Source organism: Nycticebus coucang, chromosome 13 (assembly GCF_027406575.1).
Source record: "Nycticebus coucang isolate mNycCou1 chromosome 13, mNycCou1.pri, whole genome shotgun sequence".
Taxonomy (NCBI): Eukaryota; Metazoa; Chordata; class Mammalia; order Primates; family Lorisidae; genus Nycticebus; species Nycticebus coucang.
The window spans coordinates 5,998,394-6,018,822 of NC_069792.1; the positions used below are offsets into that span (position 1 = coordinate 5,998,394).

At 37.8% G+C, this 20,429-nt stretch overlaps 1 protein-coding gene and 1 pseudogene across 1 annotated transcript in view; both read left to right on the top strand.

Annotated features, from left to right (window-relative positions):
* RP1 (RP1 axonemal microtubule associated) overlaps window positions 1-20,429 on the top strand; it is a 301,766-nt gene that overhangs the window by 124,458 nt on the left and 156,879 nt on the right. The window contains exon 16 of the mRNA XM_053558851.1: window positions 17,967-18,144. Within this exon, the coding sequence (XP_053414826.1) occupies window positions 17,967-18,144 (178 nt within the window). The remainder of the gene's footprint in view (window positions 1-17,966; window positions 18,145-20,429) is intronic.
* Window positions 115-13,077, top strand: LOC128563982 (60S ribosomal protein L10a-like; annotated as a pseudogene).

A 20,429-nucleotide genomic window follows, 5' to 3' on the forward strand; every position in this document is an offset into this window, starting at 1 on the left:
TGTGCTCTGGTGTGTGTCTTAGTTCATTTGCATTGCCAAAAAGAAAATACCGAAGTCTGGGTAATTTATAAAGAGGTTTATTTGGCTAATGTTTCTGCAGGCTGTATAAGAAGTATGGCACCAGCATTTGCTCCTGGTGAGGCCTTCAGGAAGCTTCCAATCAGGGCAGAAGGTGAAGGGGGAGCAGGCGCGTCACATGAAGCTGACACCAAGTTGTTAATGAGGGATCCACTCCCATGACCCAGACACCTCCCTCTAAGCCCCACCTCCAACAATGGGGATCAGATTTTGACGTGATACTTGGAGGGGAAAGATGCCTCAACTACATCAGGGTTTGTCTTTGGAAGTTGCTGGGTAGTTTCTAGAAGCACAGATAAGTGTCACCACAGGGCTAGCTCAGAGGTCAGTCGCCTTTTGTTTAGTGACTCAAAAGTTAGTCACCTCATATTCAAGTTGGATGACAGTTTTCATGGTTCTTCAATTCTTCCCTTTCCAGGTTGTGTGATCTTCTCTGTCTCTTCTGTTTTTTTCTTAGTGTCCTGGTTATCTTATCTTTCCAAGTGAATATATTTCCTCTGAAAATTTATAATGAAATCTTTCTGTCCTACACCAAATACTCATAGCCTCCCTCCACCTCCTCTGGAGGACTCAGCTGATCAGGCTGATGGAATGGCAGAAGTCCTTGGTGTTTAGTTGAGGAAGCATAGGAAGACAGGCGGAAACGTACAGATTAAAACATGTGGTTCCTGCCACAAAGGAACTGTTGGCATGGTCATTCTTCAGATACAGAAGCTGAGCGTGAACCTGGTTATGTAACTCACCCAGAGTTCCCCATGTGGTGTTAGAGCTGAGACTCTATCTAGGTCGGACTAATCGTAAGCTCCTGTCGTGGAGTATTGAGGATAATAGGATGGAGAAACTATCTCAAGAATGGAAGAAAAAGTATCCACTGTATTCAGCCCTACTATGAAACTAATTTATGGCTTTTATATGAAAGCTATAACCCAGTTATAACCTAAGAATATGGGGAAAGTGGAGAGGGAGTGGAGGGAGAGGAGAGGATGCGTGGAGGAAGGGTGATTGGTGGGATTACACCTGCGGTGCATCTTGCAAGGGTACATGTGAAACTTAGTAAATGTAGAATATAAATGTCTTAACACAATAACTAAGAAAATGCCAGGAAGGCTATGTTTTGTTTTTTTTTTGCACTAGATTGTTTTTTTTTTTTATTAAATCATAACTGTATACATTGATATGATCATGGGGCATTATACACTCGCTTCATAGACCATTTGACACATTTTCATCACACTGGTTAACATAGCCTTCCTGTAAATGTTTTGGCACAGTAACAGGAAGGCTATGTTAACCAGTGTGATGAAAAAGTGTCAAACGGTCTATAAAACCAGTGTATGGTGCTTCAAGATTGCATTAATGTCCACAGCTAGGATTTAATAATAATAATACTAAAAAAAATGGACCAGAATTTTGACGAGTTTCTATTCTAAATTTAACCCTTTTAGTTGTTGGGGACAGAAAGTAATATCTTTTCTTCATCCATCACTAGGTTCATGGTTGCGATCCCTATAACAAAAAACCAGGTTAACAAGAGAATAAAATAAAAATTTATTTAATATAAATTTTATGTAGCACAGGGAATCTTCAGAAATTAAGACTCTAAACCTAAGGAAAATGATCACTTTTATGGACATTCAGAAGGACGATCTAACGGTAATAAAGTGTGGGGCCTGTGCAGATTCTTCTTCGAGTCCCTGTGTAATATTTCTTCCCTCTAGGCAGAGAGGAGGACATTTATGATGTGAAGATCTTTAGGGGAGAAAGAAAGGAGAAAGTCAGAAGTGACCTTTTGAGGCTTCCTGGGATGGTTCAGGGAAGAGGGAGGGAGAGTTCTGTTCTGTGGTTTACTGCAGGGGAGCAAGAGGAGAGGGGAATTTCAGTTTCTGGGGCCTACTTCAAGAGAAAATGGGCAGGAGAAGTTTAGTGAGATCTTTGTCCTGTGGCTTTCTCAATTTCCTTCAGCTTGAAATACTCAGGATGCCTAGGTGCCATATTTTGGGGTAGTGTTTCTCTCATCCATCGTCATCATCAGGCATGGGCCGGGTCAGGCCTGTCCTAGATTTTCACTGGCCCCTTGGATGTGGCTTCTCATACACAGTGTCAGTACACATTGGGATCAGTCAGAGATTCTCCTGTGTGTCCCACCTAGCCAGTTGTTTTATGTGTACCAAACCTGTGTTATTAACAGAGGCCCAAAGAAGTGTTCTGAGGCTATCTCCTGATGGGGTCTGTCATTTGGAAAACATTGAAAAAAAAAATATATATATATTTTTATATATATATATATATTTTTTAGACAGAGTCTCACTCTGTTGTCCTGGCTAGAGTACTGTGGTGTCATAGCTCACAGCAACCTCAAACTCTTGGGATGGAGCAATCAATCCTCCTGTCTCAGCCTCCCAAGTAGCTGGGAGGGACTACAGGCACCTGCCACCACGTCCAGTTGGTTTTTCTATTTTTAGTAGAGATCAGGTCTTGCTCCTGTTCAGGCTGGTCTTGAAACTCATAAGCTCAACAGTCCACTTGCCTCAACCTCCCAGAGTGCTAGGATTATAGGCATGAGCCACCATGCCTGCCAAACAACATTGAATTTTAACTTTTACTCTGGTACTTTCATAGAGAAGAGCCTCCACAGAATATTTAATGACATCCTCTGCTGCTTCCACCGTAGTATTTTCTCTATAACTTGTTTAATGACTCATTGATTTAGTTATGACACCTGACTTTAGGATTCTATATCTGAAAGTTTTGTAATGAGTCATTTTAGTCAAACTGCATATGCTTCATTGCTCTTGAGAAATAGTATTGAGGCTTGGCTCCCGGGGCTCAGTGGCTAGGGAGCAAGCCACATACATTGGAGCTGGCAGGTTCAAATCCAGCCTGGGACAACTATAACCAAAAAAAAAAAAAAGTGGGGTGTTGTGGTGGGCGCCTATGGTCCCAGCTACTTGGGATGCTGAGGCAAGAGAACTGCTTGAGCCCAAGAGTTTTGAGGTTGTTGGGAGCTGTGATGCCATGGCACTTTACTGAAGGCAGCATAGTGAGAGTCTGTCTCTAAACAAAAACAAAAACAAAAACAAAAAAAAAAGGAAAAAAGAAATAGTATTGGTGCATAACAATGAAACGTATTATTTTTTGTTTTCATTGTATTCTGACCTGGAATCACTAGACTGGACTGGCATTACTCTTAAAAACAGAATGGAATCAATCCTCTTAATTACCTGAGTTTGCGTAGGTTTAGAGGGTAGGTAAGCATGATTATCATCTCCAGTGGGATTTAAGATGTGTTCAAAGGTAAGAGTATTGCATGCTCATATTACTCTACCTTATTAGTGCTTCAGTCCTGTAGGTACTCAACAAGTGCTTACTGAAATGAATTGAATTGAATACAAATATTAATGGTTCCCATATTTTTGTGATTGTACATTTGAAAACATTTCTTATGGACAAACACATTTAAATCAAGTGATGCTGATCCCATACCAAATATTTCTATTTCTGTTACAACAAAATTTTTATACTTTAGGAGCGAATCACTTTAATAGGTTTTGATGTAGTAGAGATTAAGTTAGCAACAAATAACATGCAGTTCACTAGGGACAATTGTAAAGTTGTTAGTTTAAAGGATAAAAATAAGCCTTGAAACAACATGGGTGGTACTTTCTAAGCATGAGTACAAAAGAAAAAAATGTAGGAGTTGTAGGAAAAACAAAGTCAAGAGTGATGGGCATATCAAAAAGACACATAGACACACCTTACACTAGGAAGGCATATGGACAAGAGTTTAGTTTGTAGAAACTTGGAAAGATTCTGTCGTTGCTGATTTATCTATGTTTGCCTCTTCACTCAAGATATATTTCTATACATTCAAATATTCATATTTTAAAAATTAAATGTAATTCATTTGTAAGACATTGAAATATGAAAACATATGAAAGCATATAAATGGGTTAATGATGGATTAATGCCAGACCTGTGGGTTGAAAATATAAAATTCAGTGAAAGTCTTACTTAGTTTTATATAAATAATTTTAAATCATGTTTTACTTAATCAAAAAATTTTAAGGAAACTAGTTTTAACAAAATGATGTTTTCATATGTAAGCCACAAGCAAGATAAATTATTTTATTTCAATTTCCTAGAAAGTGGCCTAATATTTTACTATTATTGGAGACCACAGCCTGTGCGTTAGTTTTAATCTTTACAGCACAAAGAGATTTGAAGTCTATACAGAATGCAACAAAAAATTTCCCCCTCTGAAGCAGATAGGCTTTAATAATTGTCAAGTGATTTATCTTGGAAAAGAGAAGTCTGACAAGTACCAGTAATAGGTCAGCATACAGATTGTAAACTACTAGGATGTGGGCAGTAGGGGTCTAGTTTGCTTGCTTTATTAAACTTTTGACTGTGAACAATGCCTGTAGGCATTTGAAAAAGATGTCCCTTTGGTGTGAATGATGCCTGTAGGTGTTCATTTTGCAAACAAAAACTTGACTGACATGTGTTACTATTATGTTACCTGACTTGAGTCTGTAAACATCATATGCTTTGTTCTCAGTATTTTTCACACTGTGTCTAAAATAATTTATACAAATAGTGGATTCTTATGGGAGCATATATAAATATGGAACATCATAAATTTGAAACTGAAAGCAACTTGGCTGAATTACGTTGATTAGTAAGAAACCATGAACGTCCAGTAGTGCCCTATGCATCTTAACCGATGTTGTGATCACTGCATGCCTCAACTGGCGTGTTCCTTTCTGAGCGCTCTGCAGTCAAAGAGTTAAACTATCCTAAACTCTATAGCAAGACCTGGCATTTGGTGTGTGCTCAATAAATACTGAACATGAGAAGTTAAAAATATCACTCGATTGATGGTAACTGGGAATTGTCCTTCTGCCAAGAAGCCAAATAGAGGGAACTTGGTATTAGACACCATGTTAGCTTGCAGTGGTGTGGCGTGCATCAGATACACGAACATGGCTTTGTCCAGTTGGTGTTTGTTGCTAATGTGAAGGAGGAGGATGAACAGAGAGAAGGATCCATTTGCATCCAGAGTCCACATATATTTTTTTACATTTCCCATCTATATCCTTTTAATTGGGTTAGAATGAAGCATAGATTTTTAAAAAATTTCAAAAAGTTAAGGGGTTACAAATGTTTTTGATACTTGGTTTGAGTCTTGGCTATACATGTGCCTGTCGCTTGAAGACTGTCATTGTACCCATTAGGTGGAGTTTTCCCCTTCCCTGCCTCCCTCTGCTTGATTTCTAGTGACTTTTATTTCCCTCTGTGTCCTCGTATGCCCACTGGTAAGTTCCAGTTTATTAGAGAATACATGCAATATTTGGTTTTCTGTTGTTGAGATATTTCACTTGGGATAATTGTCTTGTGCTCTTTTCATATTGCTGCAAAAGCATTAATACATCCTCTTTATGGCTGAGTAGTATTCCATTGTGTATATACACTACATTTTGTTAATTGGCTCATGAATTGATGGGCACTTGGATTTATTTCACGTATTTGCAGTTGTGAACTGTGCTGCAACAAACACTCAGGTGCAGGAGTTTTTTGTTTTTTTGATAAAAAACTTATTTTTTTAAAGTTAACTTAAGTTTTTTAAAGAAAACTTATTTTCTTTGGATAGCTACCCAGGAGTAGGATTGCTGGATTGAATGGTAGACCTACTTTTAGTTCTTTGAGAAATCTTCATACAGCTTTTCACAGGGGTTATAGTAACTTGCATTCGCACCAATGGTGTGTAAGTGTTCTTTTCTCTCAGTATTAGTGACAACATTTATTGTTTTTGGACTTTTTCATAATAATAAAAGCCATTCAAATAGGAATAAGGTGATCTCATTGTGATTTTAATTTGCTTTTCCCCGATAATTAGTGATGTTGAGCATTTTAAATATATATTTTTGTCATTTGTGTATCTTATTTTAAAAAACTTCTGTTCATGATTTTTGCTTACCTTTTAATAAGGTTTGCTTTTTTCTAGCTGATTTGTTTGAGTTCTTTGTAGATTCTGGTTATTAGTCCTTTATCAGATGTGTAGATTGTAATTTTTTCACCATCTTGTAGGTTGTCTCTTTGCTTAGATAGTAATGTGGATGATTTTTAATTTAATCAAGTTCCAATTATTTATTTTTGTTGTTGATGTAATTGCCATTATGGTCTTAATCATAAATTCTTAGCCTATACTGATGTCTGGAAGAGTTTTTCCTACGTTTTCCTATGGAATTCTTAGGGTTTAATGCCTTGCATTTAATTCTTTTATACATATTAAGTTTATTTTTGTGAGTAATGGGAGATAGAAGGCCTGTTTTATTCTTCTACATGTGGCTATCCACTTTTTTTCCTGCATCATTTATTGAGCAGGGTTTCTTTTTTCCAATGTGCATGGTTGTCTGTTTTGTCAAAGATAATTGACTACAAGTAGCTGGTTTTATGTCTGCATTTTCTGTTCTATTCCATTGGTCCATGTTTCTATTTTTTGTACCAGTACCATACTGTCTTGATTACTATAGCTATAGAGCATAGTTTGAAGTCTGATAGTGTGATGCTTCCAGACTTTTTTTTTCCTTAGGATTTTTTGAGGTGGTTTTCTCTTTCTAAATGAAACATGGAACTATTTTTGCTAGATCTGTGAAATTTGCTGTTGATATCTTGATGGGGAGTACATTGAATCTGAAAATCACTTAGGTAGTATGGACATTTAACAACGTTGATTGATTCTGTCAATCCATGAGCAGGATGTGTTACTCCATTTGTTTATGTCATTAGCATATGTTATTTACTCAGTGCTTCATAGTTCTCCTCATAGAGATCTTTCATCTCCTTGGTTAAGTATATTCTAGGTATTTTATTTTATCTGTAGCTATTGTGAACGCTATTGAATCTTTGATTTGACTCTCAGTTTGACTGTTATTAGTATATAGAAATACTACCAACTTATGTATATTGTGTTTGTAACCTGAAACTTTGTTGAATTTATTAATCAAGTCTGGGTATATCTTGGTGGAGTCTTTGAGATTTTCAAGATGCAAGATTGTATCATCAACAGAAAGTGATAGATTCACCTCCTCTTTCTCAATTTGGATACCATTTATTTCTATTTCTTAACCTATTTCTCTGGCTAGGACTTGTTGAATAGGAGTGGTGACAGTGGGCCCCTTGTCTCATTCCAGTTCTTAGTGGGAATGTTTTCAACTTTTTCCCATACAATATGATGTTGGCTGTAGGGTTTTCATATATGGTTTTTATAATTTTGAGCAATGTTTCTTCTATATCTATTTTATGAGGGTTTTTAATTATTAAACAGTGTTGGATTTTGTTGAATACTTTCCTTCATCTATTGCGGTGATCATATGGTCTTTGTTTTTACTTTTATTTATGTGGTGAATTATACTTATTATTATTATTTTTTAAGAGATAGAGTCTCATTTTGTCACCCTCGGTAGAGTGCCATAGTGTCACAGCTCACAGTAACCTCCAGCTCTTGGGCTTAGGTGACTCTCTTGCCCTCAGCTTCCCGAGTAGCTGGGACTACTGGCGCTTGCCACAATGCCCGACTATTTTTTTGTCGCAATTTGGCCAGGGCCAGGTTTAAACCCACCAACCTCGTACTCACTGAGCCACAGGAGCCGCCCGTGAATCATACTTATTGATTAACGTGTGTTGAATCATCCTTGCATCCCTGGGTTGAAGCCTAGTTGGTCATGGTGGATTATTCTTTTGATGTATTATTGAATTTTGTTTCCTAGTATTTCACTGAGTTTTTTATATATATATCCATGAGGGATATTGGTATGTAGTTTTCATATTTTGTCGTTTCCATTCCTGGCTTTTGTATCAAAGTGATACTAGCTTCATAGAATGAGTTGGGAAGGATTTCCTTCTTCTCAATGTTATGTAGTAATTTCTGCAGGATGAATACCAGTTTTTCTTTGTAGTTCTGGGAGAAGATGGGTGTGAATCCATTTGGTGTGGGGCTTTCTTTTGTTGGAAGATTTTTATTACTGCTTTAATCTCACTGCTAATTATTGGTCTGTTCAGGAGTTCTGTTTCTTCCTGATTCAATGTTATAAAATTGTGTTTTTCCTGGAATTTGACCATTTCATCTATGTTTATGTGCATGGAGATTTTGTGGTATTTATGGATGATATTTTTTATTTCTGTGTATCAGTTGTGGTGTCTACTTTTTCATTTCTGGTTCAGCTCATTTTGGTCCTTTCTCTTCTATTGCCAGTTTGTCTTGCAAGGGATCTATCAACTTTATTTATATTTTCAGGCAATCAACTTTTTGTTTCACTGACTTTTTTTTTTTTTTAAGTTTTTGGCCAGGGCCGGGTTTGAACACACCACCTCCAGTATATGGGGCGGGTGCTCTACTCCTTGAGCCACAGGCACCACCCCTTCACTGACCTTTTAAAATATATTTTTTCCATTTGATTTAGTTCTGCTCTTACCTTTGTTATTTGTTTACTTTTGCTGGATTTGAGTTTAGTTTGATCTTCCTTTTCTATTTCCTTGAGATGTATATTTGGTTATTAATTGTTGACCTTTCTGATTTTGATGTGGGCATTTAAGGTTATAAACTTCCTTAGGGCATGCTTTTGCCGACTTCCCTACATTTTGATAGTTTCTGTCCACTTTGTCTTTTAGTCAAGGAATCTTTTCTTTTGATTTCCATCTTAATTTCATTGATGACCCAATAATTGTACACTGACAGGTTGTTTAATTTCTATGAATTTGGGATTGAGTGTTACTCTTGGAATTGATTTCTAGTTTTAATCCACGATGGTCTGGAAAGATATGTGGTATGATTTTGCTTTCTTTAAATTTTTTGAGATGTGTTTTGTGGCCTAAGATAAGATCAGTCTTAGAGAATGTTTCATATATTGATGAATATATTGATATTCAGTAGTTTTTAGGTAGGACATTTTGTAAATATCTGTTAGGTCCATTTGTTCTAGGGTCCCTTTTTAAGTCTAGTGCTTCCTCATTTATTTTCTGCTTTGATGATCTTTCCAGCAGAAAGTGGGGGATTGAAGTCCCCAGAAATTATGATGCTATTATTTATTTCTTTACTCAGCTATAGTAGAATTTGTTTTATGTATTTGGGAGCTCCTGTGTTAGGTGCATATATATTGAAGGTTTTTATGTCTTCTTGTTGAATTTGTTCCATTACCATTATATAATGAATATCTTTGAGTTTCTTTACTATTGTTGATTTAAACTTAATTTTGTGTGATATGAGAACAACTACACGTGTTCCCTTTTGGTTTCCATTTGCGTGGAGTATTATTTTCCATCCTTTCACATTGAGCCTGTGTGCATCTTTGAGATTTAGATGTCTCTCCTGGAGACAGTGTATCCTTGGATTGTACTTTTTTCATCCATTCCGCCAACCTGTCTTTTGAGTTATGCATTTAAACCATTAATGGTAAGAGAGAGAATTGACATGTGGAATGCTATTTTGTTCATCATATTGGTTAGTACCTTATTGCTTTGTTTTCCTGTTTGTGCTCTTGTTTTATGGAAGTTGTAAACTTTATCTTTTCAGGGTGGTTTTACACTGGTGGGTATCTATTGTGCTAATTTATGTATAATGCATTTCTGAGTATTTCCAGATCAGGTCTGGTTATGACAAATTTCTTCAGTGTTTTGTTGTCTGAAAAAGACTTAATTTCTTCATCAATTGTGAACTTAATGTTGCAGGATAAAAAATTCTAGGCTGGCAATTGTTCTGTTTAAGAAGATTGAAGATGGGAACTTAATAAAACTTAAAAACCCTTCTGGCTATTAAGGGTTCTGCTGAGAATTCTGCTGTTTTCCTGGTGGGCTTTTCTTGTAGTTCTGTTGTTGTTTACATCTAGTTGGTTGTAGAATTTTCTCCTTCATTTTTACTTTGGCTACATTGATTACTATGTGTATTGGAGGTGTCCTATTTGCTACGTATCTTCCCAGTGTTCAATGACCATCTTGTATTGGATTTCTGGATCTCTGGTGATACCAGGGAAGTTTTCCTCAATAATTCCCTTGGATAGATTTTCCATTGTTTTAGCTCTTTCTTTTTCCTCAGGGATACCTATGATTCATATGTTAGTTTGCTTTCCATGGTCCCATATCTCTCTAAGTGATTACTCCACCTTTTGTGTCCTCTTTTATTTCCTCTTTGTATGCCTGGATTAGTTTAAGGGCCTTGCCTTCAAGCTCTGAGATTCTTTCTTCTCCTTGATTTAGTCTGTTGCTGAAGTTTTCTGCTGTGTTTTTTTTTTTAATTCCCTAAATTACTCTTTCATTTCTTTAAGTTCTAGCATATTCTTCCTTAGGTTGTCCTACCTTTTAGTGATTTTTGTCATTACTTCCTGAAGTATTTTTTTGGCTTATTTTTGTTGTTGTTGTTGTTGTTGGTTTTCAATTTTATCTTCAATTCCATTCATCTTACTTGCCATTCATTGTGCAAGTAAGATGAATTCCATTGCTATAATTCTGATAATTTTCTTGTAGTTTGAATTTACTCTTGTAATTCCACTGTTATGCCTTGGTTGTGTTATTGTGTTTTGATTTTTTTTTCATGTTGCCAGGTTTATTTTGTAGTTTTCTTCCTTTCTTTTTAAATCTCTATTTTGATTCAGGGCTAATAGGTTTTCAGGGCACCTGTTCTTTGCTAGGAATTCTTCTGCTTAATTAAGAAGAAATGGAGGTCTCTAGTAGATGGTACTTTTTTCTTACTGCAGAATGTTGACACTACAGGGGAGGGGCATGTGCACTAGAAGTCTGTAATGTAGCTATTGTGTGCCATGTCTGTGACTGCCTCTGTTTGAGCCTGTGCTGGATGGTGTTTGTGCTGGGTGTTGGGTTTTTCACCTGATAGCTGTAGGATGTTTGAATTGGGAGCCTGGCAAGACCTTCTTTACTGAGTATGGTGTTATGAGAATTGCTCTGCCTGGGGTCTTCCTACAAGAGGTGACAGTGACAGCTGGGTGAGGCTATCTAGTTGGTGTTTATAAGTTATCAGGCTGTGGGATTTTACTTGATCCAAGTTCCAGTGTACTGGTGGCTTGAGGCTGGTAAGGTCCTTGGTGAGGTTTTGGGCTTTGGATCCTATTGTACTGTAGGGGAAGAGCACTTGTCTTTCAGTCACAGGGTATGGCTTAGAGAAAGCTCTGATTAGTCCTCTTTCCCCAGTCTGATGGGGGCAATATGAAGGTAGAGATGACTATTGTGCTGAGCTGGCACAGTGCACCTGAGAACTTAGGGTGACTTTAGCTGCTGCCCAAGCCCCACCACACCTGTTTTCTGGTGCAGCAACTTCACACACTCCAGGCAGGTCCCTGCTCTATCCAGGTAGAAGTCTATGGTGGAGGAGGGAACCCTCCCACAACTTGGCCACAGAGCCCATGGGGAGAGCACAACTCCTCAGTGAAAAGCAGAAATTTTTTAATGATAAAAGGAAAACAGGAACAAAAGGTTTATAGTGTTGAAATTTAGTTTATTAAATTTTATTTTAATTTTTATCTAATTATACTTAATGGAAATTTAAAAACATTGGAGGGAAAAAATAGGCACACAACAATGATCTAGAGAATCATAGTAAATGAAGTAATCCCTTTCAAGTTAAAGTTTAGCTGTTTCTGTAAAGGCTCAGGAAAGGCAGATTGATCTGAGCAGAGTGAGTGAGAGTAGGATAATACATGAACAAATTATGAGGTTAGAAATTAGCCAAAAAACCCAAAAACAAAAACATTTTTTTAATCTAACAAACATTTGTTGAACTTCTGCTGAAAGAAACTTCTTTCTAGGGCTATAGTATATATAGTAAAGCTTGTTTCCTACCCTCAGGAAAGTTTCAATCTAAAAGGAAAAATGAACAATGGAAACAGAAAGTTATACCACAGAGTGCAAAGTGCAATCCCAGTGGTAAATACTAAGCTCAATGTTGGTATGGAAACAACAATAGATGTGTCTATGAAAGAGTTTCCAAATGTGTGAGTCAGGGAAGTTAGTTGCTTGATATGGTAAATGTAAAATGACGTTGATTTTTCAATAAGACATTTGCTCTGTGTGTGGAGAAATAGTGAGTTGGAAGTGATCCAACAGTTCATAAATCCATTCTCTATGTAGAAAATGGGCCAGTTTATGGAAATCCTGAAGTTTGGAAGAATAAATATGAAATTACCATAATGAAACACAGTTTTGACTTGAAAGCCTACAGTTTACTTAACAGTATGCTAGTAATTCTAGCATGTTTCAGTAATCTTAGTTTGGTTGATCTCCTTTATTTTTTTTTTCCTGCAGTCAAAATAATGCTTGTACCTTTTTTTTCTGGTTATTATGACATAAAGAATCATAAGCAGCAAAGTACCTCACAACAACCTGTAGGAGGCAGTACTGGGAGTCCTACAGGAAGCCAGTGCAAGCTCTGGAAGTTTTTAGAAAGGGTGGAGCTGCAGATCACCTTGAAGAACTATGATCCTTAAAAGGACAAACAATTCTCTGGCACTGTCATGTTTAAGTTCGCCCCCCCTGCCCCGCCCAAGTTTCCTGTGAGTGTCCTGGGGAACTATGTAGCACTGTGACAAGGCCAAGGCTGTGGACATACCCCACATGGACATCAAGGTGCTGAAGAAACTTAGCAAAAATAAGAAGCTGCTCAAGAAGCTGGCCAGGAATTCTGATGCCTTTTTGGCTTGAAAGTCTCTTAGCAAGCAGATCCTACGGATCCTTGGCCCTGGTCTAAAGAAGGTTGGCAAGTTTCCTTTGCTGCTGACACACAGTGAAAACATGGTGGCCAGAGGCAATGTGGTAAAGTCCACAATCAAGTTTGAGAAGAAGAAGGTTCCATGTCTGACTATGGCAGTTGGCCATGTGCAGATGACAGATGATGACCTGGTGTATAGCATCTACCTGGCTGTTAACTTCTTGCTTGAGAAGAATTGGCAGAATCTCCAGGCTTTATACATTAAGACCACCATGGGCAAGTCCTAGAGCCTGTATTAAGGCACATTCTAATAAATCTTAATGTTGTCAAAAAACCACATACACCACAAACTCCCAAATAATGCTTGTATATCTTGGTTTCTATACATTTGAGAGATTAGTTCCTTACTGGTCAATAATAGTCAAAATTTATTTATTATTATTATTAATTTCTCCTTTCTGTCATTCTCATTTGGGGTCCCAACGCAGAATCATGAGAATTCACATTGTTGTTCAGACTCACACTAGTCTGTACTGGAGTATGGCTGATTTGGTTTGTTCCTGGACATACTGTGTACACTTCAAATCTGGCTGATATGACAGTCTGAAATTTGGGGCAACATGGGGTTTGAGACTCCTGCATAGCTTCTAGCTCAAGGTTCCTAACTTTGTGGTCAACTTGTTGAAAATCCAGCCTTCTCCCAGATCTAAATAAATTGGCAGATATTGGAAGACGTAAGGTCATAGTCAGTTCTTACCAGCTTGATCTGTAAATTCAATATAATCTCAATCAAAATTTCAGCAATCCATTTTGTGGATGTTAGTAGGCTAGTTCTAGGTTTATATGGAAAGGAAAAAGACCCAGAATAGCCCACACAATACTGAAGAAGAACAAAGTTGAAGGACTGAAATTATTCAACTTTAAGATTTCCTATAAAGCCATTGAAATTAAGACAGTATGATATTGATGAAAGAAAAGACTCAGAGATCAATGGAGCAGAATACAGAGCCTACAAATAGACCTTCCCAAATATAGACAGCTGATCTTTGGCTAAGAAGCAAAGCCAATTCAATGGGGGAAAAGATAGACTTTTCAACAAATGGTGTTGGAACAATTAGATGTCCATATGCAAAAACAATTAATCTAGACACAGATCTTATAATTTTCACAGAATCGAACCCACCCACATATATGTTTATAGCAGCTTTATTCATAATCATTACTAACTGGAAACAACCAAGATGTCCCTCAATTGGTGAATGAATAAACTCTAATACATCCATAGTAGAATATTATTCAGCAGTACAAAGAAATGAGCTATAAGCCATGAAAAGACATTGAAGAACCTTAAATGCTAAGTGGAAGAAGCCAGTATGAAGAGGCAACATATTGTAGAATTCCAATTATATGACATTCTGGAAAATGTAAAGCTATTGAGACAATAAAAGGATCAGTGGTTGCTAGGGGTTTGAGGGACGAGTAGAAGGGATGAGTAGGTGATGCATAAGGGATTTTTAGGGCAGCAAAATTATTCTGCTACTGTAATAGTGGCTATAAGACATTATGCACTTGTTAAAACCCATACAACTGTACAGCATGAAGAGTGAACCTTAATGTGTGCAAATAAAAAATATCACTTAGAAGGCCTGGAAGCCTTAGCAAAGAATGCGGATGGTGGCTTGGCGCCTGTAGTACAGTGGTTACGGTGCTAGCCACATACACCAAGGCTGGCGGGTTCGAACCTGACCTGGGCCAGTTAAACAGCGACAAGTGCAATAAAAAAAAAGAAAAAAAATAGCCAGGTGTTGTGGCAGGCACCTGTAGTCCCAGCTACTTGGGAGGCTGAGGCAAGAGAATTGCTTAAGGCCAAGAGTTTGAGGTTGCTGTGAGCTGTGATGCTACAGCCCTCTATTGAGGGCAACATAGTGAGACTCTGTCTCAAAAAAAAAGAAATAAAAAAAAAAAGAAGAATACAGATGGTGACAAGATGTTCATACAAATGTATTTAAGATCTTCTAGCAAGGGAATGGTAGGAAAAGGTGATGATGTAATTGTATTTGGAAATGAATGAAATGGGTAAGATTAAAAGCAAAATGAATTGCTTGTAAACACTGTGTTCTAGTTGATAAAGTTGTTTCCCATGGTGATAAGTATTAATAATTCTGATGGTACTATACATGTATTTGGGAATGAAACAAATAAGTGAGTGGCACATGGTGGGAGATGGGTTTCTTACTGTTAGAGTGGGAGCTTATGGATAAGCAAGGAAAAGAAGCCAGAATGATTCATATAATAATCTAATGGATCCATTGTAATCCATTCGAATTGGAGATGTCTGTATAAGCTCGTGTTTACCTTAGTATGTACATGCATGGTTGCATATAGAAATATTTACAAATGAGAATATATATGGATTAATCTAAACACATATTTTTGTTTCATTAGATAAGACTATTAGAAAGAAAAATACTCCATTACTAACAAGCAGGCCTGGTACCCAGATATTGGTTTCTAATATCATCCTTCAGTGAAAGGAGTCAGAGCTCTTTGGAGAACTAGTTGATTCTGTGGCAGGAAATATACAAGATGAACCTGGAACATCTTTCAGTACCAGAGAGTAAAGTGCTAACACAAACAACCAAAATACTCATCCACTTCTCTCCCCTGTCTCTCCTGTTCTCTCTCTCACCTTCTTTCCCATTAGTGGGGACGTTAAGGGACACAGAAGCCAGCTGAAAGAGCCCCCCGTAGCCAAAGCTGGAAGATTTGGGGCAAGAAAATAAAGATGTATTCATTTATAAACCAAAGCATGAAATAAATATTCCCAAGTTCATATTGATAGAAACATTGGATAAATGATGAGAGAAGAAACAAATACTTTGTGTAGAATAATTCTAAATAAATAATGTAAGGAAGTTGGAGCATAACTTCTTACTCCTTTCGTGTGGGCTGAGAATAGTGACTTCCTTCCTGAGTGTATGAATGGTGTGGAAAGGGGGAAAAAGAATAACTTTATAGTGGAGAAATCTGACAGGCACTACTTCAGCGAGATGATCAAGGCCAACACCAATAGTCACAAATTATGTATGCTTGATATGATGTGATGAAAGTGGAACTTTATCCCATGGTCCTCCTCCCAATACCCCATAACCCCCATCCAATCATGAGGAAACAGAAGCATTCCGATAGTGAATCATTATACACAATACTATTACTATTACTCAGAAACTGCCAAGGTCTCTAAAAGGAGAGTGTATGAGAAACTGTCACAGCAGAGAGGAGCCTAAAGAAGAGACATGACTACTGGATGTAATGTGCACCCTGCGTAGGATCGTGGAAAGCAAAGGGATATTGGGTAAAAATTAGGGAAATCAAATAAAGTATCAGTTAATAATGTGTCAGCATGTGTTCATTAATTGTAACATATATCACACTAATGTAGAATATTAATAACAAGGGAAAGTGGGTGTGGATATATCAGAGTATCTGTAGTATCTTTTAATTTTTTTTGTTAATTTAAAACCATTCTAAAAAGTAACATTTATTAAAAAAAAGTAATGGGGAGCTCCATGACTTTATACTTGAAGAACAGGAGGAAATCAAGGTTCTGTTGATAGTAGAAAACTACAAAGGAATGCGTAACTGATTGAGTAAATAATGGAATTTTTCTTTTAGAGAAGTATTAGAAGGGCATTCAAGAAATGTCCTGCAGACAATTTCAGATCTGTTCATAAAATCCTTCAGTAGCTCCCATGGTCTAAGGCAGTGGTTCTCAACCTTCCTAATGCCGCCATGTATTTTATTGTTACAAAGGGGTCACGGCCCACAGATTGAGAACCCCTGGCCTAGGGTAAGGCCAAAAGCCCTATGTTGCACAGACTAAAGCTACCTTTTGCACTTGCTCTCTGCTGTTTAGCAACATTAAAATGCTTGGTCATCCACACACCCTGCTGCCTTTTACCTCCCTGCCTTTGTTCATGGTGAACCTCTGCCTGAAATATCCTGTCTCTGCCCCCAGCCCCAGCCACTTTGCTCTACTTATTATCTGTACATGTGGGTATCTTCTCCACTTGACAGTGAACAAATCAAGTCCACAGTCTTACTGTATCCATAATAAGAATGGAAGATAGAAATTGCTTTTTTTTTTTTTTGAGACAGAGTCTCACTCTGGGTAGAGTGCTGTGGCGTCACAGCTCACAGCAACCTCTAGCTCTTGGGCTTAGGTGACGTCTTGCCTCAGACTCCCAAGTAGCTGGGATACAGGCTTCCACCACAGTGCCTGGCTATTTTTTTGTTGCAGTTTGTGCAGGGCTGGGTTCGAACCCACCACTGTTGGTATATGGGGCCAGCGCCCTACTGACTGAACCACAGGCGCCGCCCAGAAATTGCTTCATTTATATTTACAAAATGAAAGAGAGAGGCAGGCAGACTTGGTTCTTACCAATAAGGAGCTCACATCTGAGCAGAGATCATCATAAAATTTTACATTATAAATAAAATAATTGTTGCTATTGAAAATTTCAACTTATTCCCACAAAACTCTTTTGCTAGAAACTCTGAAATTCTGTAAGAACACTTTCGAAGCAATGAAAGGTAAAATATTTTCTAATATTGGATTATAAATGCCTTAAAGAAAGGAAAGGTTTTAGAAATATCCAGAGGTATGCAGATTACTGCTAGGTGTTCAATTGAATGTTTTCCTATGTCATCTTCGAGTAATTTATGTGTATGCTATTTATAAACTTCAATCCAGAATGTGCAGACTAGCACAGAAAATTGGCTTATATTTAAATGTAAATGGACTTATGTTAAGAACTGCCCTCTTTTCCATCATTTTCAGAGTACTTTCTAACAGGAAAATTTCACTTTTTAATGTTCTCTGTTCACAGATAGAGGTGAACAACTCTGGGATGAATACAGCATACACCACACTCTCCTTAGTTGAAGTTTCTCTCTGATTCAGAGCCTCAGATCATGATGTGTTCCCTCTTTCTGGATCTTACAGAACAGGATGAAGCATACTATTACAGAACAATTTATGTAAAAAGCTTCTATCAATAGATTTATCATAATGATTTGAAAAAGAAGCAAACTCAAATTCTTGTGAGTGACAGGTTTTAAATTCTGTTCTTTTGTGTTTGCTCTCATTTATGAAATAATGTTGTATTGATTGTAGGGTACAGGAGATACTGCCTGTCACTTTAAAATTAAGAAGAATTTGGAAAATGCATCGGTAAGCCTGGAATCTGTGGAGAGCCCAGGGTTGTTTGTTGGACTTCAGTCAGATGGACAAGCAAAGCCAATGATTTACACCAAGGATGAGAAGGTTTTCTTCTATCCACAAGTCATCCAATGTACGTTAACCTTGAGGCATTCTGATTTTGATTTGATTTATGATGGTTTTATGTATAGCGTCTAATAATTTCATCACATTTTTACTGAGCAAATCTCAGCTGTTAGGGTTTTTTTGTTTGTTATAATTCTAGAAGCAATGAAAGAAAAGCATAATGAAGACCACTTGCCTCAAATTTTCAGATAATTAATGTTAGGTACAAAGTCTTTGCTACAAAGAGCTCCTTCACAACTTTGAATTGTATGCGTGTGCATTTGTGTGTGTGCCCGTGTGCGTGTTTGAGTCTTTTTATTTTCTCACTACATCTCCACATACTGAGTGGGACGAGGCTGTCGGAAATATTATAAGCTTCACTGCTGTTACTTTTTAATATTCATGGCATAAAAAGAGATGGAATGAAAATCAACACAAATGGGATTTAGATTAAAAATAGAATTTGGGGGAAAAAGTCATAGGAAAACCTTAGAACTGGTTTCTCTTATATCTCAAGTTCTTTAACAACTTCAAGTGAAGGTCTGAGGAGTTTATGTAAACAGTTTAATTTTAAAATGTATTTGCTTGAATTCAAAAACTAATGAAGTAACCCTTGTGTTTTTAAATTATCTTGAAGTTTAGTTTGCTGTCTAATTTTTGTCTGATGTGGTTTCATGAATTTTGGTTTAATAAAAATCTAGGTGATTTTTCTTTGTCTGACTTTTAGTTAGCTCGTCTTTTCTTATCAGAGTCCACCTGTACTTTATGTGTGTGCGTATAATGTTCTACAGAAGATAGCTTAAAATAAGAAGGCAATTGGCTGATGTAACATGATGTTCTATCTGGCCCTCTTCTTTGGTATATCTGCATCAATTCCACTGCAGCCTTTAGTTGCTGTATTTAAATTTTTTCAAAGTGTTGAGCTAGTATCCCTTAATTTACTGACAGGCTCGCCACCCCTTCTTCCAGGCTCTCTTTCTCCACAGGCTGGCACAGAACGGCACTCCTACTCAACAAAATGGGTGTGCCATCTGCCTCTGGAGCTCTGAAGGGAAACAGGTGACTTGAAAGCAGCAGACGGATAAGGGGTGGCGAGAAGAGCAGTGAGAGACAGCTAGCAGGGGCTGGCGGCACAGGACGGAAGGAGAACTAGGAAGGAGCTCGGAGAAAGAAGAAATGCAAAAGTTAGAAAAGGCCATAAGACGAAAAGTGACTCGTGGCAAGGCATAAGCGGGGGATAATGAAAGGCCACATTTGTCAGCCTGGAATATTGGGTGTAGTACTCAGGAGATGTGTAGATCCAGGAGAAACGAAGTCGCTCTTCTTTACAGCCCTACTATTTAGTTCTGTTGTTGGAGCGTGGACGGTCGGTTGTTTCCTTCTCTTTTGACTTGAGGAGACCTCCTGTGTTAGCAAGGACAAGAATATAGGAAACATTGCTTTAGAATTTTGTTAGACCATCAAGAATCCTAAGAATTCTGAAGCAGTGTATGAAAGAATCAACATTTCTTCAAAATATAATTTCTAGTAGTATTTTTCCCATTTTCAGAAGAGGAGAATCTCAGTGGGATTTCTGAGTGTTAAAAACTCTCTCTTTCAGGGTTTTGATAAAATGACAAAATGTTTATTTAAAAGTTCATAGTAATTCTACAAGTCATTTTCTCATTTTAGAATCTTTTCTAACTATGCTATCTACATATGATTGATTGAATGAACCTTTCTATGCCTAATTAATTAATTAAATTCCTTTGAAATGGCTGGACTTTTGAGTTGTTTGTATTTTGGTACAGAGCTAGAACAGCCCAACTCACCGGTTTTTCTTTCTTTCTTTTTTTAACAGTATAAACTTTTCCTCATAGTTTTCTGAGAAGAGTTAAGGTTCTAGGGTACACTGAGTGGTAGGGGGACTTGGGAAGGGGAAGAGATTGGCATAGGAAGAGGACAGCAAGGTTGCATCTCAAGACTCCAGTGGGGAGCGTCCCTCAGAGAAGGTAGCTGTTGTCCCCTGGCATGCTGCCTGACCCTGGCTTCCATGGAAGCACCAGCACCTTAAGTAAATGTCTGAACACTGCTTGGTCTGACGTGGCACACGATGGCCTGGAGGCAGCTCTGCCTGGCCTAGGATGAGAGCAGCCTTACTGTCTGGTCTACCCGCTGAACAGCAAGAGTCTCAGAAGGATGGCAGAGTGGAGTGACAAGGACGGGGTTTTAGCACTTGGGCTCCGAGAGCCAGACGCCAGTGGGCGGGCCTTGGTTGGGCCTTCGCTGTGGTGTCCTCTCGCAGCTTCTGAGCCACACGTCTCTCTTCTGCAG